This window comes from Oncorhynchus mykiss, chromosome 18, assembly GCF_057628025.1.
Source record: "Oncorhynchus mykiss isolate SJ-2025 chromosome 18, ASM5762802v1, whole genome shotgun sequence".
Lineage (NCBI taxonomy): Eukaryota > Metazoa > Chordata > Actinopteri > Salmoniformes > Salmonidae > Oncorhynchus > Oncorhynchus mykiss.
Window position 1 is genome coordinate 54,494,145 of NC_143039.1, and position 26,047 is coordinate 54,520,191.

Below are 26,047 nucleotides of genomic sequence, written 5' to 3' on the forward strand. Positions count from 1 at the left end.
ACACAACACACAGGTTAGTAACATCCCCAGAATGGTGTTCAACATCAAACAAATTATTCCGTATTTTGCAATGCCATACGATTCCTTTCAAAGCGAACAGTGTCCATCCTAGTGGTAGAGCACTGTAACTGCAGCGGTGGTGTAAAGTACTGAAATACAAATACTTTGAAGTACGACTTCAGTCGTTTTTGGGGGGTATCTGTACATTGCTATTAATATTTTGGACTACTTTTACTTTTACTTCACCACATTCCTAATGAAAATATGTACTTTTTATTCCCATACATTTTCCCTGACACCAAAAAGTCCTCATTTGAGTGCTCAGACAGGACAGCATTATGGTCCAATACACTCACCTATCAATATAACTCCTTGTTTATCTGATCTGCCTCAGATCTGGAGGACTCACTAAACACAAATACTGAGTTTGTAAATTATGTCTAAGTGTGGGAATTTGATGTATAGAATATACTTTGACTTATGACAATTGAATACTTTTTCCACCACTGTGCATAAGTACATTTTAAACCAGAACTTTTAGACTTTTAATCAGGTAGTATTTTACTGGGTGACTTTCACTTTTACTTGAGTCATTTTCCATTAAGGTATCTTTACTTTTACTCAAGTATGACAGTTAAGTACTTTTTCCACCACTGAACTGCAGCATAGTTGATGTCCATCTGACTCTACCAAATAAAGGGGACACTTTCAGCGGCTCGCATCTCTTTTGGCATCCAGTGGAGAGTTTGGAGAACTGCTGATTTTCCCCAAATGCAGCCTAATGTTACTCCATTGGAACTGTAAAAGGCTGCTTCTATTCTGAACTCACAATATCTCCTGGATTCCCCTGCTCTCCCTTTTCTCCTCTCTCTCCAGGTGTTCCCTGGGGAGAAAGAAACAGGATAAATGCACATCCAGGTTGTGTAATATTTCTGTATAGCAATACGTGTTTTGTACAGTTTCTAGGACTGGCGACAATCAACTAAAGCCTACATAAAAAATGCATTGAGGACCTCCCGGGTGGTGCAGTGGTCTAGGGCACTGCATCGCAGTGCTAGCTGTGCCACCAGAGACTCTGGGTTTGCGCCCAGGCTCTAATGCAGCTGGCCGCGACCGGGAGGTCCATGGGGCAACGTACAATTGGCCTAGAGTCGTCCGGGTTAGGAAGGCTTTGGCCGGTAGGGATATCCTTGTCTCATCGTGCACTAGCGACTAATGTGGTGGGCTGGACGCAGTGCACACCAGGTGCACCAAGTGCACAGTGTTTCCTCCGACACATTGGTGCGGATGGCTTCCGGGTTGGATGCGCGCTGTGTTAAGAAGCAGAAGCAGTGCGGCTTGGTTGGCGCATGGCTTTCGACCTTCGTCTCTCCCGAGCCCGTACGGGAGTTGTAGCGATGAGACAAGATAGTAACTACTAACAATTGGATACCACGAAATTGGGGAGAAAAGGGGGTAAAATTTAAAATTAAAGAGAATTTTAATTTAAATGCCTGGAGAAAATGTCTAACACAGAGCTGTTTCTAACCAGCAAGGTCACACCAGATCGACTTCAGTATTCATTGTTTCTCTTGGTCCCCAGGATGTTGAGAAATGCCTTCAATACCATTCACTAGGGGCTACGCGTGAGCCAATTATATCTAGTAGGCTCACCGCCTTAAAGCACACGCTCCGGCTCTGAGGATTGTGGGTTCGGTCCCAGTGCTGGGCACATGTTTTTCTGTTTTAACCCTATCCCCCCGGACAAACGTTGAATACTGAAGGGAGACTGTGAGATCTGGTTCGTTTCTACAGTACTTACAGGCTCACCAGGCTCAGGGATAACATTGGCCACCTGAGAGAAAAACAGAGACAAGTTAGCCAACAAGCATCTTCGAATTATAATCCATTTTTCCAGGAAGTTTTTTGTTTGCTTAGTTGTACATGGATCCAAATGTTTTATTGTTCTGATATATGCATGACAGAAAGATGATTCGGTTCACAAACATGTCAATTTCCACTGTTCGAATTTACTACAATACATTGTGTCCTTCCCTGAGTTATTTTACAGTGTATTAAAATCAGTGGAGGCTGCTGAGGGGAGGACGGCTCATAATAATGGTCGGAATGGAGCAAATGGAATGGCATCCAACACCTGGAAACCATGGAAACCATGTGTTTGATACCATTCAATCAATTTCGCTCCAGCCATTACCATGAGCCCGTCCTCCCCAATTAAGGTGCCACCAACCTCCTGTGGTTAATATGGTCATTTGCACCAATCAACATCCCTCTACTTTACTCACATTTCCTGGTATTCCTGGAGTTCCCTTGGGTCCCGTGTCACCCTGAGGCGACACACACACACACACACACACACATAGTGTGTGAATGTTAATTAAATCATTACAAAACACTAGTCCTGGTGGTCCTTAGTGAGACAAAGTGAAGAGGAAGTATCTGTGACAAACACACTCTCGGATACAAGCAGCAAACATCTTTCATGCAGCAAACATAGCTTTTAAGCTAATAACCATGCTCATCCAATCACTCGTCAAGCAAAACACACAGTAACAAGAATCTTGTTCATTGTTACTGACTGTCTAGTAATGGTAAAGGTAAGAGACTGTACGGCTTTTAGATGATGTTGTGACATACAGTAGCTAGCTGTTTACATGAGTCTTTGTGAATCAATGTCTCATACTGTATCTCTGTCTTACCTTGTCACCTTTGTCACCCTTTGGCCCGAGAGAGCCGCCTTGTCCCTGGTCACCCTAAAAAAGAAAACACAAGACACAAACAGGAGCATAGTACACAAGGGAATTTAGATGCAAGCTGTCATTGGGCTGATGCACAATTCAGGAGTGTAGCTTTAATTGTGCTTATGAGATCAAACTCACCTGTCCTCCTTTCTCTCCTTTTGGTCCAACAACACCTGGTTGTCCAGTTAAACCAACTTTTCCCTGTAAGACACACACACACACACACACACACACACAGAAAGATGAAGAGCATGTGAGATTGGAACTTTTAGTTGAGTATAATGATTTTTCATTACTCTTCAACCGATCGCTACCTGCACCTACCCGCCTGTCCAACATCACTACTCTGGACGGCTCTGACTTAGAATACGTGGACAACTACAAATACTTAGGTGTCTGGTTAGACTGTAAACTCTCCTTCCAGACCCATATCAAACATCTCCAATCCAAAGTTAAATCTAGAATTGGCTTCCTATTTCGCAACAAAGCCTCCTTCACTCATGCTGCCAAACATACCCTTGTAAAACTGACCATCCTACCAATCCTCGACTTTGGCGATGTCATTTACAAAATAGCCTCCAACACCCTACTCAACAAATTGGATGCAGTCTATCACAGTGCAATCCGTTTTGTCACCAAAGCCCCATATACTACCCACCATTGCGACCTGTACGCTCTCGTTGGCTGGCCCTCGCTTCATACTCGTCGTCAAACCCACTGGCTCCATGTCATCTACAAGACCCTGCTAGGTAAAGTCCCCCCTTATCTCAGCTCGCTGGTCACCATAGCATCTCCCACCTGTAGCACACGCTCCAGCAGGTATATCTCTCTAGTCACCCCCAAAACCAATTATTTCTTTGGCCGCCTCTCTTTCCAGTTCTCTGCTGCCAATGACTGGAACGAACTACAAAAATCTCTGAAACTGGAAACACTTATCTCCCTCACTAGCTTTAAGCACCAACTGTCAGAGCAGTTCACAGATTACTGCACCTGTACATAGCCCACCTATAATTTAGCCCAATCAACTACCTCTTTCCCAACTGTATTTAATTTATTTATTTATTTTGCTCCTTTGCACCCCATTATTTTTATTTCTACTTTGCACATTCTTCCATTGCAAAACTACCATTCCAGTGTTTTACTTGCTATATTGTATTTACCTTGCCACCATGGCCTTTTTTGCCTTTACCTCCCTTCTCACCTCATTTGCTCACATTGTATATAGACTTGTTTATACTGTATTATTGACTGTATGTTTGTTTTACTCCATGTGTAACTCTGTGTCGTTGTATCTGTCGAACTGCTTTGCTTTATCTTGGCCAGGTCGCAATTGTAAATGAGAACTTGTTCTCAACTTGCCTACCTGGTTAAATAAAGGTAAAATAAAATAAATAAATAAATAAAAAAATGTAAGGTTATAGCCAGGCATTAGTAACTCACCCCCTCTCCTCCAGGTCCTCTTGGTCCCGGTGGTCCTTCCTCACCCTATAGCAGGGACACATTCGGTAATCATGAGATCATAAGATTCCTCAGACCACAATTAACATTTCTGTCACACTGTCTATTAACTACGTCTGCATTCAAGTGGGGGGCTGTAAGGAGCCATGCGCAATGAAAAAGGATTGTCTATAAACGCAGAGGTATATCTCAGATGGTTTCTATTCAACAACTCCAGCTCCTATTTAATGATCCTTCCAAATTAGGTGAAAGGGGATACTTTAAAAGTCACCTTTATAGACTCTATATAAACTTCAGTCTGCTGCATTACTTTTATGAAGTACCATTGATATGGCCTGGGTGTCCAGACAGAGGTTGCATCTGAAATGGCACCCGACTGTAATTCCTATGTAGTTCACTACTTTTGACCAGAGCTCTATGGAGTGTTCTATATAGGAAAAGGGGTGCCATTTTGGACAAAGAGTAGTATCACTGTACCTTAGGACCAGGTTTACCAGGGAAGCCATCCAATCCAGACTCTCCTCTAGGCCCCTATGGAGATGAATGAATAACACAGTTTAGTACATTTATGGCATTGTATCAGATATTATCCTAACTAACACAGAACGTTGAAAGCTGCAAATAGGTTGGTCATGGCATTACCATGTGACAACATTCTGAGAACCTAAACGTGTCGGTAAGGATACCATCCTCTAGAACTTTGGAATGTTACATGTTATTAGATGTTTCCTTACTGTTTTGTGAGGAATAAAGACCTGAAACTTTCAGTTGGTTATAAAACATGAATCACTACTTCTACTAATACTACACTGACCTTGGCTCCGTCATTGCCTGGAAGTCCGTCCAGCCCATCGTTTCCAGGTAAACCCTTCCAACAATAAATACTGGGATAAGTCTGGGACATGAGTGCTTAGACAACTCAATGTTACTTTAGTGAATCATATTATAACATGTCAAACATGTAACCTGTAAACGTGGAAAAAATATACTGTAAACTTACTGCTTTGCCTGCCTCTCCTGGTTTCCCTGAAAATCCAATCTCGCCAGGTAGACCCTGAGCAAAGAAAATGGAACATTATTTTTTCTATTATTTCTATCTCCTCTATGTGGGTTACATTTGCTTTGGATGAGCTTTTGGGATGACTGCTGACAGTAAACTGCTGTACAGCCTTCAATGGATTGTTGGTGCACCGAACTCACAGGAGGTCCAGTTTGTCCAGGTCTTCCTTGCCCTCCAGGAGGCCCCTGGGAACCCTATAAAGAGACACAGCATCATCAACAAAAACGGTCATCAACCTCAGTCCAACAGGCAAGACATACAGTACCAGCATCAGCCACTAGAGGGGAGAGTATTGTAAAGTACAGTATTGTATTCTAGGTTGGTCTGATATTCTGTCAGCTGCAAATCGTGGAAATATAATAGTAGGGCGATGAGTTATTCCTGGTAGGTACTGTAGTGGTGTAAAGTAACTATGTAAAAAATACTTTGAAGTACTACTTAAGTAATTTTGGGGGGGTATCTGTTCTTACCTATTTATGTTTGACAACTTTTACTTTTACTTCACTACATTCCTAAAGAAAAGCATGTACTTTTTACACCATACGTTTTCCCTGACACCCAAAGGTACTCATTACATTTCAAATGCTTAGCAGGACAAGACCTTTTTCCAATTCACACACTTATCAAGTGAGCATCCCTGGTCATCCCTAATGCCTCTGATCTGGTGCTCACTAAACACAAATGCTTTGTCTGTACATTATGTCTGTGTTAGTGTGCCCCTGGATATCTGTAAAAAAAAAAAAAACTAAAATAAAAATAATACATTTTTTGAAAGAAATTGTGCCGTTTGTTTAATATAAGGAATTTTTTATAATTTATCATTGTACTTGTGATAATTAACTGTATTTTAGCAATGACATTTACTTTTGATACTTAAAGTATATTTATAACCAAGTACTTTTAGACTTATCCTTCCAGTAGTATTTTACTGTGAGACATTCACTTTTACTTGAGTCATTTTCTATTAAGGTATCTTTACTTTTACTCAAGTATGACAATTCTGTACTTTTTCCACCCCTGCTGGTAGGGTGGTCACCTTGTCTAAAGAAATTCCAGGCCTTAAGGCGCTAATTATTGCTTTTAAGAGTGATATTGAATATGAATTAATTTATGCAGTGTGGATGAGTTCTGAAGAGGCCGAGAATACAGTATTTTCCATCCAGTGGAAGTGTTTAGTGATGCTAGTACTGAGAGAGAAGTTGTGTCAGGTACGCAGTCCATGGTGAGTAGTTAACATCAAGAATGAAATGCCATTGAATGAGCCCAAGGTTTAAGAGGTGTGATGATAACTGACACATACTCCATTCATTGTGTCAAAAGAGTTCTTATGAAAGGTTGGTAATGACTCACATCAACACCATCACCCCAGAAACCCGAGACCCACTCCAATTTGCATACCGCCCAAACAGATCCACAGATAATGCAATCTCTATTGCACTCCACACTGCCCTTTCCCACCTGGACAAAAGGAACACTTATGTGAGAATGCTATTCATTGACTACAGCTCAGCGTTCAACAGCTGCAACATCGAGAGCATGGTTGCATCACTGCCTGGTACTGCAATTGCTCGGCCTCCGACCGCGAGGCACCACAGAGGGTATATACATCACTGGGGCTAAGCTGCCTATCATCCAGGATCTCTACACCAGGCGGTGTCAGAGGAAGGCCCTAAAAATTGTCAAAGACCCCAGCCACCACAGTCATAGACTGTTAACTCTACTACCGCATGACAAGCGTCACCAGAGTGCCAACGCTAGGACAAAAATCCTTCTCAAAAGTTTTTACCCACAAACCAAAAGACTCCTGAACAGGTAACCAAATGGCTATTTGCATTGTGTGCCCCCCCTCCCCCCAACCCCTCTTTTACGCTGCTGCTATTTTCTGTTTATCACATATGCATAGTCACTTTAACTATACATTCATGCCCATACTACCTCAATTGGGCCGACCAACCAGTGCCCCCACACATTGGCTAACCGGGCGATCTGCATTGCGTCCCACCCACCCACCCCTGGCCAATCCCTCTTTTACGCTACTGCTACTCTCTGTTTATCATATATGCATAGTCACTTTAACCATATCTACATGTACATACTACCTCAATCAGCTTGATTAACCAGTGTCTGTATGTTGCCACGCTACTGTATGTAGCGTCGCTACTGTTATTTTTCACTGTCTTTTTACGGTTGTTTTTATTTCTTTACTCACCTATTGTTCACCTAATACCTTTTCTGCACTATTGGTTAGAGCCTGTAAGAAAGCATTTCACTGTCAGGTCTACACCTGTTGTATTCAGCGCGCTTGACAAATAAACTTTGATTTGATTTGATTATGATGCAGGGAATCCTACTGTTACACATAGGCTTCATGTTCCAACAGATGTTTATGTCACGGAATATATCTGTAAATTATCTGATACTGTAGGACACAATAAAGAGTGCCTGCCGTGGATAGCACACAGACATAAACTGGTATTCTTACCGGTGGTCCGGGTAGCCCGTCAACACCAGGTAATCCACTTTCACCTTTCTTGCCCTGAAAAAGGAAGACACAAAATCAACCATCATACATACAAAAAAACGTAACGTTGGTAGAAAATAAACTTGTGCTGGATAACATGTTTATTCAATAAAAAAATCAACCCTTTAAAACCTCTGCTGCTTTGGCAACTCCTGTACTTGAATCCGACTCTCTCTCTCATTGAATGCACTGTGATATACTGCCCTCTGCAGGATTCTGTAAGATACTGCGTCATGTTTAACGTGAGACGGCCCTACTGCTGTGACTGATACTGTTAATGTAAAGTATGGGCGGGTGGACAATTCTTTGAGGCTTGTCAGGGAAACAGCTGACTGATGGCTGCGGTGTGGACTGTGAAGCGTGTGAGGAGCCAGGGAAGGTCCACTACACAGATGATCAACCATGTGACTGGCCCTGTCGGCCATGACAGCACCATTATCACAGCAGAAATCCCTCAGTGACTTCACATCCTCAATAAACACACACACACACACACACACCTCAAGCACCGTATGAAAAGTTAAACTTCAGTTAACACTACATCCCAGAAACTACTATATCCCTTGTCATTGAAATTGTTAATGGCTCTGGGCCTGCCCTCATCCCACCAAAGTGAAGGTCTCAGCAACAGTAAAAACACACTGAGGTACAGTTAAGTGCTTCAAGCCATGACAGAACATCCCAAAAGGTCAAAGGGAAAATAGACCAAGCTGTAACCAGCTGTTGTGTTGCTCAGAACAGAACAGAAGAGAGTAGACTAGGCCAGGGGATCCACTCTGAATAGCCCACAGTGAACAGGTTAGACTTAGCGCTCTGGTAGAGGTAGTAAGGAGGACAAAGTAGATAGGAATCCTAGCAGTTACGAGAGTTTGGTTAATATCTAAAAGGTCCCTGGTTTGACTCCACGAGCCGAATAGGTGAAAAAATGACCCCTCCTGTCTCAGCCTCCAGTATTTCTGCTGCAGTAGTTTATGTGTTGGGGGGCTCGGCTTAGTTTGTTATATCTGGAGTACTTCTCCTGTCTTATCCGGTCTCCTGTGTGAATTTAAGTATGCTCTCTCTAATTCTCTCTTTCTCTCTTTCTTTCTCTTGCTCAGAGGACCTGAACCCTAGGACCATGCATCAGGACTAGCTGGCATGATGACTCCTTGCTCTCCCCAGTCCACCTGGCCGTGCTGCTGCTCCAGTTTCAACTGTTCTGCCTGTGATTATTATTATTTGACCATGCTGGTCAATTATGAACATTTGAACATCTTCACCATGTTCTGTTATAATCTCCACCCGGCACAGCCAGAGGAGGACTGGCCACCCCTCATAGCCTGGTTCCTCTCTAGGTTTCTTCCTAGGTTTTGGCCTTTCTAGGTAGTTTTTCCTAGCCACCGTGCTTCTACACCTGCATTGCTTGCTGTTTGGGGTTTTCGGCTGGGTTTCTGTACAGCACTTTGAGATATCAGCTGATGTACGAAGAAGGGCTATATAAATAAATACATTTGATTTGATTTAGCACTAATTACTTCTGTAAGTCTGTAAGGCTTCCAACTCTGTCAATCACCATATTCTTATCGGCAGACTCGACAGCCTTGGTTTCTCTAATGACTGCCTCGCCTGGTTCACTAACTACTTCTCAGATAGAGTTCAGTGTGTCAAATCGGAGGGCCTGTTGTCCGGACCTCTGGCAGTCTCTATGGGGGTGCCACAGGGGTCAATTTTCGGGCCGACTCTTTTCTCTGTATATATCAATGATGTAGCTCTTGCTGCTGGTGATTCTTTGATCCACCTCTACACAGACGACATCATTCTGTATACTTCTGGCCCTTCTTTGGACACTGTGTTAACATACCTCCAAACAAGCTTCAACGCCATGAAACACTCCTTCCCTGGCCTCCAACTGCTCTTAAATTATAGCAAAAACTAAATGCATGCTCTTCAACCGATCACTGCCCTCACCTGCCTGCCCGACTAGTATCGCTACTCTGGACGGTTCTGACTTAGAATATGTGGACAACTATAAATACCTAGGTGTCTGGCTAGACTGTAAACTCTCCTTCCAAACTCAAATTAAGCATCTCCAATCCAAAGTTAAATCTAGAATCAGCTTCATATTTCGCAACAAAGCATCCTTAACTCATGTTGCTAAACATACCTTCGGAAAACAGACTATCATACCGATCCTTGACTTCGGCGATGTCATTTACAAAATAGCCTCCAACACTCTACTCAGCAAATTGGATGCAGTCTATCACAGTGCCATCCATTTTGTCACCAAAGCCCCATTTACTATCCACCACTGCGACCTGTATGCTCTCGTTGGCTGGTCTTCGCTGCATATTCATCGCCAAACCCACTGGCTCCAGGTCATCTATAAGTCTTTGCTAGGTAAAGCTCCGCCATATCTCAGCTCATTGGTCACCATAGCAACACCCACCCGTAGCATGAGCTCCAGCAGTTATATTTCACTGGTCATTCCCAAAGCCAACACCTTCTTCGGCCGCCTCTCCCTCCAGTTCTCTGCTGCCAAAGACTGGAACGAATTGCAAAAATCACTGAAGTTGGAGACTTATATCTCCCTCACTAACTTGAAGTGTCAGTTGTCAGCGTAGCTTACCGATCGCTGCAGCTGTACACGGACCATCTTTAAATAGCCCATATTGTTTTTGTTTTTCTGCCCTTTTGCACACCAGTATTTCTACTTGCACATCCTCATCTGCACATACAGTACATCACTCCAGTGTAAATAGCTAAATTGTAATTACTTCGCCAATCTTGGCCTATTTATTGCCTTACCTCCTTACTTCATTTGCACACACTGTATACAGATGTTTCTATTATGTTATTGACTGTACGTTTGTTTATTCCTTGTGTATCTCTGCGTTGTTGTTTGTGTCACACTGCTTTGCTTTATCTTGTCCAAGTCGCAGTTGTAAATGAGAACTTTTTCTCAACTAGCCTACCTGGTTAAATAAAGGTGAAATAAATACAAATAAATGTAAAAAAGTCACTCTGGATAATTGTGCGTCTGCTAAATACTACGGAGGTACGGTGATGCCTTCATAATAAATACAGTGTCATCACCACGTTCATATGAGAAACCTGTCATGTCATTTTCTAAATGTGTAACCATCAAAGTCCTATGACGAGGGTATTCCTCCACACATACAGTGACCGATAGAGCTCCTTTTGACATAGTTAGAAGACATCTCATTCCATCAACTGTGTACTATCTAAATGTAAGGGCCTTAATACAGTTGCACTCCAGCCACTAGGGGTACTCAGGTGAAGCCCATGGGGAAATAAAGAAATTGAGTTTTAAGTAAATTGGGGAGCGGAAGGAAAATGAATAAAAACTGGTGTAAACTGCTGTTTCATATGCTGACACGTTGTAGTTTATATTATACGCTCATAGAAATAAATCAACTCCAGCTGACGTAACATCCTACAGCTCCCTGCAGGAGGTCTGGCTCAGTCAGATTACCCACCAAACCAAAGTTGGTTCTGTGAACGTTCCCAGAACATTTATTAGGTTGCCCTAAAAGTTCTAATAAGACAGAATCTGTCCATTCGCCTGATGTTGTAAGAACGTTCCCAGAACACATTTTGTTATTACTTTACCTGGTAATAAGAACCTTAAAGGAATGTTCTGTGGTGGTTGATACAGATGTTGTGGACAACATTTTAGTGTTGTGGACAACATTTTAGAAAGTTAGGAGAACATTCCAAGGATATTTCATTTTAAACACTTCCTGGAAAAACAGCATTATATTTTCTGGGGGATGTTATCATCGTAATGTTAGATAAAACCCTAACTAGACCTTAATAGGAATGTTAGCTAACATCCTGGGATTGTTCCCAGCTTGCGGGGTAGTCACTGCTATCAGAGCAAGGCTTCGTGTCTCCGTTTCATCCTGCTGTAGTGTGTTGACAGGTCTGAGGCGGTGGATCTACTACTCGTTGTAAGTCGATCTGATAATAGTCTGCTAAATGACTAGAATGTAAATACAGTAGGGGAATGTGACTGTTGAAAGGTTTCAAATATTGAAGTACCCGAGTATATACAGTGCCGTCGGAAAGTATTCAGACCCCTTGAATTTTTCCACGTTTTGTTACGTTACAGCCTTATTCTAAAATGGGTTAAACAATGTTTTATCCCTCATCAATCAACACACAATACCCCATAATGACAAAGCGAAAATAGGTTTTTAGAAATGTTTGCAAATTTAAAAAATATATACATATAAAAAAGACCTTATTTACATAAGTAGTCATATCCTTTCCTATGAGACTTGAAATAGAGATCACGTGCATCCTGTTTCTATTGATCATCCTTCAGATGTTTCTTCAACTAGATTGAAGTCCACTGTGGTAAATTAAATTGGTTGGACATGGTTTGGAAAGGCACACCTGTCTAATTAAGGTCCCACAGTTGACAGTGCATGTCAGAGCAAAAACCAAGCCATGAGGTCAAAGTAATTGTCCATAGATCTCCGAGACAGGATTGTGTCGAGGCACAGATCTGGGGAAGGCTACCAAAAAAATGTCTGCAGCATTGAAGGTCCCCAAGAACATAGTGGCCTCCATCATTCTTAAATGGAAGAAGTTTGAAACGACCAAGACTCTTCCTAGAGCTGGCCACCCAATCGGGGGAGAAGGGCCTTGGTCAGGGAGGTGACCAGGATCCTGATGGTCACTCTGACAGAGCTCTAGAGTTCCTCTATGGAGATGGGACAACCATCTCTGCAGCACTCCACCAATCAGGCCTTTATGGTAGAGTGGACAGACAGAAGTCACTACTCAATAAAAGGCACATGACAGCCTTCTTGGAGTTTGCCTAAAGGCACCTAAAGACTCTCAGACCATGAAAAAACAAGATTCTCTGGTCTGATGAAACCAAGATGGAACTCTTTGGCCTGAATGCTAAGCGTCATGTCTGGAGGAAACCTGGCACCATCCATACGGGAAAGCATGATGGTGGCAACATCATGTTGTGGGGATGTTCTTCAGCAGCAGGGACTGGGAGACCAGTCAGGATCGAGGGAAAGATGAACGGAGAGTTCCTTGATGAAAACCTGCTCTAGAGCGCTCAGGACCTCAGACTGGGTCAAAGTTTCACCTTCCAACAGGACAACGACCCTAAGCACACAGCCAAGACAATGCAGGAGTGACTTTGGGAAGTCTCTGAATGTCCTTGAGTGGCCCAGCCAGAACCTGGACTTGAACCTGAACGAGCATCTCTGGAGAGACCTGAAGATAGCAGCGAGAGAGGATCATCAGAGAAGAATGGGAGAAACTCTCCATATGCAGGTGTGCCAAGCTTGTAGCGTCATATCCAAGAAGACTCAGGGCTGTAAGGTGCTTCAACAAAGTACTGTGTAAAAAGTCAGATATACTTGTAATGTAAATGTAAATGTGATATTTCCATTTTTTATTTGTAATAAATGTACAAAGATTTTTTTTAAACTGTATTTCCTTTGTCGTTATGGTGTATTGTGTGTAAATTGATGAGGGAAAAAATAATTTTATCAATTTTAGAATATCTTTGTAACTGTCACACCCTGATCTGTTTCACCTGTCTTTGTGATTGTCTCCACCACCCTCCAGGTGTCGCCCATCTTCCCCATTATCCCCTGTGTATTTATACCTGTGTTCTCTGTTTGTCTGTTGCCTGTTCGTTTTGTTCCTCAAACCTACTAGCGTTTTTCCACTTGCTCCTGTCTCGTCTACATTACTGTTTTCTGCCCTGAGCCTGCCTGCTGTCCGGTACCTTTGCCCCACTATTCTGGATTACCAACCTCTGCCTGACCTGACCCCGAGCCTGCCTGCCGTCCGGTACCTTTGCCCCACCACTCTGGATTACCAACCTCTGCCTGCACTGACCCTGAGCCTGTCTGCCACCCTGTACCTTTGCCTGCCTGTGTTCGAATTAATCAACTTTTGTTACTTTGACATTGTCTGCCCCTGGGTCTTACCTTCAAATGTGATAGTAACGTAACAAAATGTGGAAAAAGTTAAGGGGTCTGAATACTTTCCGAATGCACTGTAGGCAGTTCCACCACAACAGGAGGCAAGAGAGTAGCCAGGTGCTCATGAACCCATTAGGTATATCCAGAGATATATGCCAAAAAGACCAAATTGACAACGGCAATACAGAAAATGATGGTTTAATGTTATCATGGGGATTTGCTTGCCTAGAATAGAATATAACTTTATTTACTTTTAGGATATCAACATGGATGTTATGGTTCTTAAATGTTTTGCACCATCCCTGTTTCCGTGATACAGTTGACTTCCTAAACTGTCCCTGTAGAAAACAAGGAGAGGAATCCAACAGCAGTCCAACAGCTCATCCCTGTTTCCGTGAGACAGTTGACTTCCTAAACTGTCCCTGTAGAAAACAGAGGGAGGAATCCAACAGCAGTCCAATGGCTTTGTACTGCTGTAATACAGATGACTGTGTACCGTCAACATACAGTCACTATGACTACAGTGCTTTGGTACGGAGAGAAAAAATAAACCTTTGAGTGCCATACAAAAAAAGTTAACTGTGGTTTTGTGAGTATGGGAAGAAACCTACTGTTTGTGCCACTCCTAAACATCTTATGACTAAAGTACCAGTGAAGTCAGATTCAGGCCTACAGTACTACTGTAATCAAAGGCATATACTGTAAATCCCATAACAAAGATAAGACTCTTACCCTTTGGCCAAACTCTCCAGGTTCGCCAGGTAAACCAAGTTGACCAGTTGCACCCTGGGGGGAAAAGCGCTTGTCATTTTCTACTTCAGCTCTGACTGGTAAAACTACAGAGCTACTGGGCCATTTTGCATTTATCTGTTATCTATACAGAGACATGTAATTGGGTCAAATATGAAGGTGGGGTCTACAGAGGAAGTAATAAATTGTGGTTCCTTACAGGGGGTCCAGGGGGACCATCAGGTCCTGGAGGGCCACGAGGTCCTGGCGGTCCCTGGAACATAGAACAGACAGAAAGACATAACGGAGTCAGAGTCCAGGTGAGACAGTCGTCACTTAGTAACAATATACTGCACGTCATAGGAACGTTATACTGTCTATGTTACTGTAGCCATTATTGTGTAGTAACTCAACCTCTGTACTTTCTAGTGTAAAAACATCATGACCTTACTTGAAACACTGTATGACTACAGATGGAGACTTGGCAATAGTGTTAAAGATACAAACCCATGCTCAAAATACTGAACAAAAAAACAGGAAAATAAAATGACTATATCCTTGTACTCACAGCCTCTCCTTTCAAGCCATCTCTTTGAACCTGCCAAAATAAAGGTGTGTTTTAAAGCACTTCTAAACAGGACTAACAAACAGTAATCTACATCCAATTTTAAATGTGTTTTTTGCCTATCACTCTATGTTGTTGTACCAGGTTGGCACTTGGCATCCATGCTAGTGGAGTATATAGTACCTGACATTAAACCATACTGCATACTATGTTTAGGAACTCACCATATCCCCAGGCATTCCAGCAGGGCCCGTCTCTCCCTGCAAGACAGTGAAACCACACAGGAAATGAAACATTTTCGAAAGTTGTCTCTTTAAATCGTCTGTGTGGTTTATGGGGTAATATTTCAGATGACACAGAGACGTTAATCATTTCAATGACAAGGGAAATAGTAGTTTCCGGGATGCAGTGTTAAGTTTAACTTTTCATACAGTGCTTGAGGTGTGTGTGTGTGGAATTGTGTGTCCCCACAAAGTTAGCTGTACAAGACTGTGTGTGTGTGTGTGTGTGTGTGTGTGTGTGTGTGTGTGTGTGTGTGTGTGTGTGTGTGTGTGTGTGGTAATTATAGTCAGACAAGTGTTATCAAGACAGATAGATGAGTGGGCTGCCTTCGATGGTTAAAAAGAGGGAAAACAGAGGAATGTCTGGAACACAGACACAAGCTTAACAGTTCAGTCTGACTAAGGCTTTTACAGATAAGGTCTCTTTTTTAAAGGTTTACCTGCAATGATTGTGATATTATGTGGTTGTTTTACCTGCTAATGCACTGATTGCGAGTCACTCTGGATAAGAGTGTCGTCCTATCAATCCTAAAATGATGCATAGCACATCACCTCATGTTTGATGTGTTTTCTTGATTGTTCTTTGAGGAAAGTTTTGCTCCAATTCACATGTTGTATTGTTCATGATCACGTGTTGTAGTACGGTGTTTAATAGAGAGAAGACCATACCTTTTCCCCTTTCAGGCCAGCGGCTCCAGGTGCACCAGTCAGTCCTCCCAAACCCTAGACAGTGAATCCAAACAAACAGCTTTCAGAAACGAGACGTAGACTACCAGCGAAAGGAACTTTCTCTCATGTAAACATCGGTATGCTCCCTGCAAAACATTATCAGAAAACGATAACTCACCTCTTTTCCAGGAACACCAGGTTTTCCAGGGAATCCATCAATACCTTTGTCACCCTGTGAGGATCAAGAAACAGTGTTCAATGGAAAATAGAAAGGGTCTTCTAGGTACATAAGACATGAGATTCAAAAGTAGCCTGCTATGACTAACAATAACCTTGCCACAGCTTCCCAGCTGTACTGCATTCTATCCATGCCGTTTTGTTTCAAAAGAACATCAGGGGTCCCGAGTGGCGTAGAAGTCTAAGGCACTGCATCTCAGTGCTAGAGGTGTTACTACAGACCCTGGTTCGATCCTAGACTGTATCACAGCTGTCCGTGATTGGGAGTCCCATAGAGCGGCACACAATTGGCCCAGCATTGTCCGGGTTATGGGAGGATTTGGCCGGGGTAGGCAGTCATTATAAAATAAGAATTTGTTCTTAACTGACTTACCTAGTTAAATATATATATATTTTAAATTGTCAATACCAGCAGGTAGCTAGTGCTGAATACATTACACATGTCTCACATTTCTGTCAGGCTTGGTGACTCTTCCATCTGCCAACAACATGGATACCCCTGACCGCCAGAAGCCTCTCCTAACGACCACTTCCTATTCTGGACCACCACTTCCTGTTCTGAACCACCAGTTCCTCAGTCACCTCCAGAGAAGTAAACGCTTCTCCAGACGTCCATTCTCTCCGAAAACAGAATGACTGGCTGACGGATGGCTTTAACACGACAGCTCAGAAACACAGAAAACATAGCCACCATCATCATCATCGTATTCCTACAGGACCCCACTGTTGAGTTGTCAGATCCTGCTTCATGCTGGCATGTTTTTCAAACCTGCTGCATGGCTTTGGGTCAGGGTTGGTGGGGAAAAGCCATGTGCTAAATATATAGACAGTACTGTACACGGTTTATTATTCTTAACTTTATGTGCAGACAGAGACGCACAGTATGTCAACGACCAACGGATGCGGTACAGGTATACATGGGTTATGAGTGTGTAATGAAGTCCTTATGTACTGTAGGTGTTACCGTTTTCATCTCGGTTGGCAGTTCATTTCATACAACCCATCATGTAAATAATCTTCTACTCTCACTGTCTAAAACCCTTCTCCCTTAACCCCGTTCTATCTCTATGACACTGACCAGCACGTCTAAATCCTATCATCTCACATCATCACCCAACGCCGAGGACAGTCTGTATCACAAAAGCCTTATAACAATCAAAGACCTCAACGACCCACTTGACATACTGTGCATTTTGGGTGCTACGTCAGTATTATTATTACAATCACAGGCCACAATCACTCTGAGGGATTGACCAGTGTGTTACATCCTAGTCAATGACCATCCGCAGCAGTGAAAGTCTATATTTCAGGGACCCTTAAAGGAGGCATTGACACACAGTACTGTGGGCCGCTATCCTTGAAAGAGTGTATTAGGATCCGCCCCCTCAAGCCCAGGACAGGAAGTGTGGAGAGTGCATCAGGGAAGCCAGTTCACATCTGTCTGCACCATTAGTCCCTTCTGAGATGGAGGTCTATATTCCTTCTCAGAAACGATGGACTTAACCCTTAAATAGGAAAAAAATCTGTCAATTGTTAAACATTTAATTACCTTTATTTAAATTGGTATACCTGCAGGGAATTGGTATACTCACATTTGCACATTCCAGCTAGGTGTGTCTGCTATTTTTAAAGTTAACCAAACCTGCTGGAGCTTTCTATTCTCAACTCTGTACATGCAGTTATATTTGATTTCCTTAACCAGTCATGCTTGTGATGACCTATGACACTTGACGATCATTTGAATCAAATATAGGACATGTAATAACACTTACCCGTAATCCTGCAGATCCTTTATCTCCTTTCAAACCTTTTTCACCCTAACATATTACAACACAGACATTCAGTCACATCCAAAGACTCTTTTAGAAAACATAGGTTTATCTGAGACAAAAGCATTCATTTCTTTGGCTTTATATATGTGCTATTTTTTTTTACTGTAACTTCTACTCACACCGACGCCTCTGGGTCCAGATAAACCAGGAAGTCCTGAGTCTCCTTGAATTCCCTGTAGGAACCAAAGGACCAGACATTATATTGACGGATAACAGATGCAATGTTATTACCCGATAATTTCAAGTTGAGCAGTAATATTGCCCGTTAGCGAGAGATTAAAATGGGTGAAAATGGGTTTGCTGTGTCTAACTTGATAAGATAACTTGGATTCTGTAGAGGCCAATGAACACCCAAAACAGCAACCGGTTAGCATTGTGACCCTCTTGGGGAACCCTGACCCCTGACCTCTGTTCTGACTGAGCCAAATGTGGGAGAGTCAAAGTGCAATGGAAAGCCACCAATGGCCTATGCTAGACTCCCTGAAGAGCAATGGGTTTAGCTAGGAAGTACAGTAACAGTCAAAAGTTTGGACACACCTACTCATTCAATGGTTTTGTAGAATAATAGTGAAGACACCAAAACTAGGAAATAACACATATGGAATCATGTAGTAACCAAAAAAGTGATAATCAAAATATATTTTATATTTGAGATTCTTCAAAGTAAATACCCTTTGCCTTTTTGACAGCTTTGCACACTCTTGGCATTCTCTCAACCAGCTTCATGAGGTAGTCACCTGGAATGCATTTCAATTAACATGTGTGCCTTGTTAAAAGTTAACTTGTGTAATTTCTTTCATTCTTAATGCATTTGAGCCAATCAGTTGTGTTGTAACGAGGTAGGGTTGGTATAAAGAACAGCCCTATTTGGTAATAGTCCACGTCCATATTATGACAAGAAGAGCTCAAATAAGCAAAGAGAAATGACAGTTCATCAATACTTTAAGACATGAAGGTCAGTCAATGCGTAAAATATCAAGAACATTGAAAGTTTCTTCAAGTGGAGTCAAGTGCTATAATGAAACAGGCTCTCATGAGCCTGGAAAGGAAGACCCAGAGTTATCTCTGCTGCAGAGAATAAGTTCATTAGAGTTACCATCCTCAAAAATTGCAGCCCAATTAAATGCTTCACGGTTCAAGTAACAGACACATCGCAACATCAACTGTTCAGAGGAAACTGTGTGAATCAGGCCTTCATGGTCGAATTGCTGCAAAGAAGCCACTACTAAAGGACACCAATAATAAGAAGAGACTTGCTTGGGCCAAGAAAGACGAGCAATGGACATTAGACCAGTGGAAATCTGTCCTTTGGTCTGATGAATCCACATTTTTGGTTCCAACTGCTGTGTGACACAGAGTAGGTGAACGGATGATCTCCGCATATGTGGTTCCCACTGTGAAGCATGGAGGAGGAGGAGTGATGGTGTTGGGGTGCTTTGCTGGTGACACTAAGTGATTCATTTAGAATTCAAGGCACAATTAATCAGCATGTCTACCACAGCATTCTGCAGCGATACTCCATCCCATCAGGTTTGCACTTAGTGGGACTATCATTTGTTTTTCAACAGGACAGTGACCCAACACACCTCCAGGCTGTGTAAGGGCTATTTGTCCAAGAATGAGAGTGATGGAGTGCTACATAAGATGACCTGACCTCCACAATCACCTGACCTCAACCCAATTGAGATGGTTTGGGAAGAGTTGGACCGCAGAGTGAAGGAATAGCAACCAACAAGTGCTCAGCATATGTGGGAAATCCTTGAAGACTGTTGGAAAATAATTACAGGTGAAGCTGGTTGAGAGAATGCCAAGAGTGTGCAATGCTGTCATCAAGGGCTCAAGTGTGGCACAGGGTTCTGAAGCACTGCATCTCAGTGCAAGAGGCATCACTACAGTCCCTGGGTCGAATCCAGGCTGTATCACACCGGGCTGTGATTGGGAGTCCAATAGGGCGGTGCACAATTGGTCCAGGTTTGGTCATTGTAAATAATGTATTTTTTTAACTGACTTGCCTAGTTAAATAAATGTGCAAATTAAAAAAGGCAAAGGGTGGCTACTTTGAAGAATCTCAAATATATTTTGATTTGTTTAACACTTTTTTGCTACCTATATAATTCAATGTGTTATTTCATAGTTTTGATGTCTTCTCTATTTTTCCACAATTTAGAAAATAGTTTAAAAAATAAAGAAAACCCCTTGATTGAGTAGGTGTGTCCAAACTTTTGACTGGTACTGTAGGTAGTGAGTAAACTCACCACAATACAAAAGTATTAGTATCATCAAGGAATTCACAGTTACAGGGACATGCTATGTTCAGGAGTTTGTTTGATATAAATGACTCATTTCCCTGGTGTACAGTCTAAAAAACATTAACTTTCCAAAGGTCTGTCAACAGGGGGCTCTTGTCCACGCTAGTCTGAGCGGAGACCTTCTTTTTGGCTGGGAGTCTGGGACAGAGTGGTCACACAGCAAATTGGCCAAACCTAACCACTCTCTCTCCCCCCTCTTCCACTCCCTCTCTTTCCTCTCTCTCTTCCCCCACTTGCTTTCTCTCGCCCTTCTCTCCCTCCCTCTCCAGCTGCCTCAGACAAGGGAAGTCAGCCAACCAAGTCAGTGTAAATCAATAGCAAGCATAGAGGTAATTATCTATCAAATGTCAAACGCCCACCAAGACACAGAACACAAAGAACAAGGCTGTCTTTGATATCAGAGTAGACAAAACCAAATAAAACTCTTAACTTTAAACTCTAACTTAACCTGCCACAAATCTAACTTAACCTGCCACAAATCCAAACACAAGACAAGGGTTTGCAAAGAGCAGATTGCATGTAGTCATGAGAGTACATTGGCTATTGTATACTGTCCGAGACCTATATGGAATCAACAAAGAGAACTACAAGGATCACTCACCTTTGGTCCCAGAGGTCCAGGTAATCCCTGATCGCCTGCCAGCCCAGAATCACCCTGTCACAATAAAGCAGAAACATCCAGAAGTTAATCAGAAATGTTTACATCATAATAACACTTACTTATTGTAGGAGAATCTTATTGTAAGGTGGTTGTCTCATACTCTTTCTCCTTTAGATCCATCTTTCCCAGCAAGACCTGCCGCTCCACTGGTTCCCTGGAAGTGGTTTTAAAACAAAATCATCTAAAAAGTATATTATTGCTGTCTACTGTACGTGTCCAAATGTAGTGTCTGCTTGCAGACAAGCAGCAGAACAGATACTCGCCTCACCATTTAATGAAGCACCTCTGTGACAGACATGTCATGAGAGGTACAGAACAGGGGAAAAGCATCCGTATCACAACTCTTTAGGATCATCTCACCTTCTCCCCATTGGATCCTTTGTCACCGGATGTCCCCTGGCTACCGGGATCCCCCTGTAGAGAGAGGAGAGGAGGTTATAGAGTGGCTTGACACCGGTGATGCGTAGGCGTAATAGTGTAACAACAGATGCAGACAGCGACGAGGTGCTGTGAGACAACATGGTCGGGTTCATTTCCTGAACAGGGATTAGTAGATTACTGTTAGAACATGTAGTACACAATAAACACATAAAAACAGACTTTGGGACAAAACAGAGAGTTATTCACATAAAGAATGCACACACTGTACATAAACAAGCAAGGACCAACAGATAGAACAGATTCAACTTTTGAGCAATGGCGTTGGGGGCCAAACTATGTTAACAGCGGTCCAGTCCGGTTCTCGAAGACCCGCAGTGTTCTCCACGCAGAGGTCAGTTCATACACACAGGCAAACACAACCCCAACCGCAATCTCAACGAAATATTGCTTTTAAAATGGTCTATAGTCTTTCAACATCCTAGTTTTGGTTTGTGCTCTGATGTCATTCTTTGCGCCAAGGAATCCCTCCAAAGAATTAGAAGAAACCAAAAAAACATATGAGTGTTTAATTACATAGTGCCAATAAGCCTTCAACCACCAGAAAAACTTCACTTCATAAACCGATGTACCCTTTCATTACTCTCAGAGCTTGTACCACTTTGACGCATTCTTCATCAAAAGAGAGAAACAATTCAACAAAACGTCTTCATACAACCGCCTATAATGAAAATACACGTTACACAAAATACTTTACATTGCTTTTGTACAACTGTCTAGTCTAGTCTGTTGAGTATACCAAACATTAGGAACACCTTCCTAATATTGAGGCACCCTCTCCTTTTGGCCCTCAGAACAGCCTCAATTCATTGGGACATGGACTCTACAAGGTGTCAAAAGCGTTCCACAGGGATGCTGGCCTATGTTGACTCCAATGCTTCCCACAGTTGTATCATGTTATCAAGTTGGTTGGATGTCCTTTGGGTGGTGGACCATTCTTGATACACATGGGAAACTGTTGAGCGTGAAAAATCCAGCAGCTTTGCAGGTCTTGACACAAACCTGTGTGCTTGGTACCTACTACCATGCCCTGTTTAAAGGCACTTAAATATTTTGTCTTGTCCATTCACCCTTTGAATGGCACACGTACACAATCCATGTCTCAATTGTCTCAGGGCTTAAACATCCTTCTTTAGCATGTCTCCTCCCCAGTGGTGGGAAGTACTTACTGTAAGTAAAAATAATTTAATGTACTACTTAAGTAATTTGGGGGGGGGGGGTATCTGTACTTAACTACTTATATTTTTGACAACTTTTGCTTTTACTTCACTACATTCCTAAAGAAAATAAAGTACTTTTTACTCCATACATGTTGCTGGTACCCAAAAGTAATCATTACATTTTGAATGCTTAGCAGGACAGGAAAATGGTCCAATTCCCACACTTATCAAGAGAACATCCCTGCTCATCCCTACTGCCTCTGATCTGGTAGAAACACTAAACACAAATGCTTCATTTGTAAATTATGTCAGAGTGTTAGAGTTGGCCCCTGGCGATCCGCAAATAAATCAATAAAATTGTGCCGTCTGGTTTGCTTAATTTAAGAAATTTGAAATAATTTTTACATTCACTTTTGATACTTCAGTATATTTAAAACCACATGCTTTTAGACTTTTACTAAATCAGTATTTTACTGGGTGACTTTCACTTTTACTTGAGTCATTTTCTATTAAGGTTACTTTTATTCAAGTACTACAACTGAGTACTTTTTCCACCACTGCTCTTCCCTTTCATCTACACTGATTGAAGTGGATTTATTGAGTGACATCACTAAGGGATCATAGCTTTCACATGGATTCACCTGGTTAGACTATGTCATGGAAAGTGCAGGTGTTCCTAATGTTTTGTATAGTCAGTGTATTTTCTATAGTAGCAATCAGAGCATGAAAAGGGATGAATTCACTTTTACCACTTACAGTCAATGTGCCAGCATGTCCATTCTGACCCCGCCTATGGGTGTAAGTTTTGCAGTCTGCTTAAAAAGTTTACACAAACGGAATTGCAAAAACCCTAGGGTAGAAACATGCATTTTCCAGAAATAGAATGAAATAGAATAGTCATGATATTTCTATGGGTTTAGCAGATAGAGATAGATTAATAGATGGTTCAGAAGCAGAAAACACCACGTGTTTGGTGGCTGTTCTTCTCCAACTCACCCTGGAAATTCCACCACCACGCCATGTCTGCAAATGAATAAATTGCCAGGATTCAGGCATGCATCATTTTTTTTAGCTAAGGGCGTCTGCTTGTGTTGTGAGTCGACATGGCTGGAATGTGATTCTATGACGTTGAGACTGTTAACCTGATCTTGGTGTCGGAACCTAATATTTCCAAGTCCTAACACTGTGGATATCAAAGTGGGAAGTTACACTGCCTACATGTTGCCTACATGTTGAAATTACAGCACACTCGCTACAGGTGCAGCTGTCAAAACCATAACATAACTTTAAGTGCATTTCAACCATAGATGTGAGAAGTGTGGCCTTGCTTTCCAGCCTACACTCTGGCCATCTTAAGGATCCTCCGCGGGACTAGACCTGGGTTCACATAGTATTTCAAATATTTCAAATACTTTGAGCACTTGATTGAGCCCTGCCTGGAGTGTCAGGTGGTTTTGGAACTACCCACCAGGCAAGCTCATTCAATCACAGAAAAAGCATAAAAAAGGACACCAATCTTATTTGAACCCAGATTTAGTGTGGTCTGGACTGGCTGTATGCTACATGCCTGGCCTGGTATGGGCTGAAGGGGAAATTATAACCTATAGCTTCCAGCTGGCAATGCCACGTAGGGCCGACCCAGTGTGTGTGTGTGTCTCTCTGTGTGTGTGTGTGTGTGTGTGTGTGTGTGTGTGTGTGTGTGTGTGTGTGTGTGTTTAACAGACCCAAAGTGTGTGTTTCTAACGGAGCGGGTGGGCGTCTGCGTGGGCTTGTTCTCTGTGCTACACTTCCTCTGTGGCCAACAGTCCTGTAATTCTCACTATGACATGTAGGACTTTTTTCCTACTCCTAAAGAATGGTCTGGTATTCCTAAAAAATATATTGCTTTTCTACACTGCTACTGCACTTTAGGAGATGTAATTCTGTCTTTGTTAAATGTGTGTGATAGATCCAACGAGACCGACATCTTTGGTTGTAGAGGGTTAGGATATGATGATGCCCATGCGTTGTTATTGTCATTATTATTATGACGTGAGGAGTTTGACTGTCAAAACTATGACCTTACCTTCTCACCTCTGTCTCCCTTGACAGTTATTACTTTGCCCTGCAAATAATCAATCAACATGGATCAATTATTATCGAGGCTGGAGAAAGGACAGCAGAAATGATAAAAGAGGTGCCACTTAGGATAACAGAAACTTCTAAGTCTAATATCTAGGTAGATGAACACATCATCTAGCAGGAACTTTTTAATCATATACTTCACACAATACAATAAAAAAAACTAAAATATGAGGTAAACAAGCTATGTGCTACTATGACAGTTTACTATGTTTACTATCAAGTGCTTACCCTTCAAATGTGAGGCCCATACAGATCTGCTATCTTAATTCGATATTCTGTTGTCAGACACTTTTCCAGCTCAGCAGGAAATGCAAATTGTAGCGTATTCAACGTTTAAAAGGGCTTATAAAGTTGGCCATTTCCAATTGATTTGACTTGATTTACCCTAACGAAAATGTGTATCAACCCCTACAAAATTCTCAATTAATTATAATCTACATAACAATTCACATTTCCTGTTGCTGCTGGATTACTTTCCTGCTGTGAGAAACAGGGTCAAATGAAGATAGCAGATCTTGTAAATGAGGCATTAGTATGTTTTTGACATTATCACAGTAATGTTTTCATACAGTTTCTCCTTTGGCTCCCTTGAGGCCAGTAGGTCCAGCTGCTCCCAGAGCACCAGTATCACCCTGTAAGAGTAGGCATGTGACATTGTGACAGAGCACAACAACGAGCCCAGAGAAATAGATCCAGGAAAATAGGGAATATTGTTGTATCACACACGATATATGGATTAAAGATGTGCGTTAGATGACCTTATCACCCTTGGGACCGGCAACCCCAGGTACACCGATCTCTCCCTGTGGGGAAGGAACGTTTATTGATCCATTATTTCATCAGGTGGTCACATTGAATATGAGATCTCTTTTGCATATCAGTAAAATATTAATACATAAACAGACCTTTGGAAACCATCAAACAACATCTCCATAGTAAGTATAGAGGAGCTATGGCCTATGATTGAATTTTGATCTATGCATCTTACCCTCTCTCCAGCGGGACAGGAGCAGTTGACCGCCTGGGGTCCTCTCTGCTGCTCCACACCTGCAGGGGTGGGGGTGGGGATCTCTATGGGAGGGGCCTCCGTCACCACCTTCTTGGGGCACTGGAATTAAAAAACAGTGTTACCGTCTGAAGGTGAGCCAGGTAACTGTACAGGACAGGGAAAAGGCCAAAAAGGAAAGATGTCTCTCAGGAAGCAGTGGGGTATGATAGGCATTCTGTCCAGCAGAGTGGCCCAGGCCCACCACAGTGACAGATGATTGGCTGACTCACTGGAGTGGCCTACGACTGTAAGGTGAG

General features: G+C 42.3%; 1 protein-coding gene across 7 annotated transcripts in view; it reads right to left on the bottom strand.

Annotated features, from left to right (window-relative positions):
• LOC110496383 (uncharacterized) overlaps nucleotides 1-26,047 on the bottom strand; it is a 70,455-nt gene that overhangs the window by 15,725 nt on the left and 28,683 nt on the right. For 4 of the 7 annotated variants that reach the window (XM_021572251.3, XM_090208797.1, XM_036952946.2 and 1 more), the window contains 26 exons: nucleotides 25,731-25,850; nucleotides 25,501-25,545; nucleotides 25,312-25,374; nucleotides 24,684-24,722; nucleotides 21,381-21,434; nucleotides 21,121-21,174; nucleotides 20,961-21,014; nucleotides 18,170-18,223; nucleotides 17,991-18,035; nucleotides 16,160-16,213; nucleotides 15,982-16,035; nucleotides 15,256-15,291; nucleotides 15,035-15,064; nucleotides 14,687-14,740; nucleotides 14,470-14,523; nucleotides 7,742-7,795; nucleotides 5,400-5,453; nucleotides 5,200-5,253; nucleotides 5,014-5,067; nucleotides 4,677-4,730; nucleotides 4,182-4,226; nucleotides 2,880-2,942; nucleotides 2,700-2,753; nucleotides 2,286-2,327; nucleotides 1,802-1,834; nucleotides 830-883 (listed from right to left, as the gene is read on the bottom strand). In XM_021572251.3, the coding sequence (XP_021427926.3) occupies nucleotides 830-883; nucleotides 1,802-1,834; nucleotides 2,286-2,327; nucleotides 2,700-2,753; nucleotides 2,880-2,942; nucleotides 4,182-4,226; nucleotides 4,677-4,730; nucleotides 5,014-5,067; nucleotides 5,200-5,253; nucleotides 5,400-5,453; nucleotides 7,742-7,795; nucleotides 14,470-14,523; nucleotides 14,687-14,740; nucleotides 15,035-15,064; nucleotides 15,256-15,291; nucleotides 15,982-16,035; nucleotides 16,160-16,213; nucleotides 17,991-18,035; nucleotides 18,170-18,223; nucleotides 20,961-21,014; nucleotides 21,121-21,174; nucleotides 21,381-21,434; nucleotides 24,684-24,722; nucleotides 25,312-25,374; nucleotides 25,501-25,545; nucleotides 25,731-25,850 (1,371 nt within the window). The remainder of the gene's footprint in view (nucleotides 1-829; nucleotides 884-1,801; nucleotides 1,835-2,285; nucleotides 2,328-2,699; nucleotides 2,754-2,879; nucleotides 2,943-4,181; nucleotides 4,227-4,676; nucleotides 4,731-5,013; nucleotides 5,068-5,199; nucleotides 5,254-5,399; nucleotides 5,454-7,741; nucleotides 7,796-14,469; nucleotides 14,524-14,686; nucleotides 14,741-15,034; nucleotides 15,065-15,255; nucleotides 15,292-15,981; nucleotides 16,036-16,159; nucleotides 16,214-17,990; nucleotides 18,036-18,169; nucleotides 18,224-20,960; nucleotides 21,015-21,120; nucleotides 21,175-21,380; nucleotides 21,435-24,683; nucleotides 24,723-25,311; nucleotides 25,375-25,500; nucleotides 25,546-25,730; nucleotides 25,851-26,047) is intronic. The other 3 variants (XM_090208798.1, XM_090208800.1, XM_090208799.1) reach the window with 1 other exon arrangement.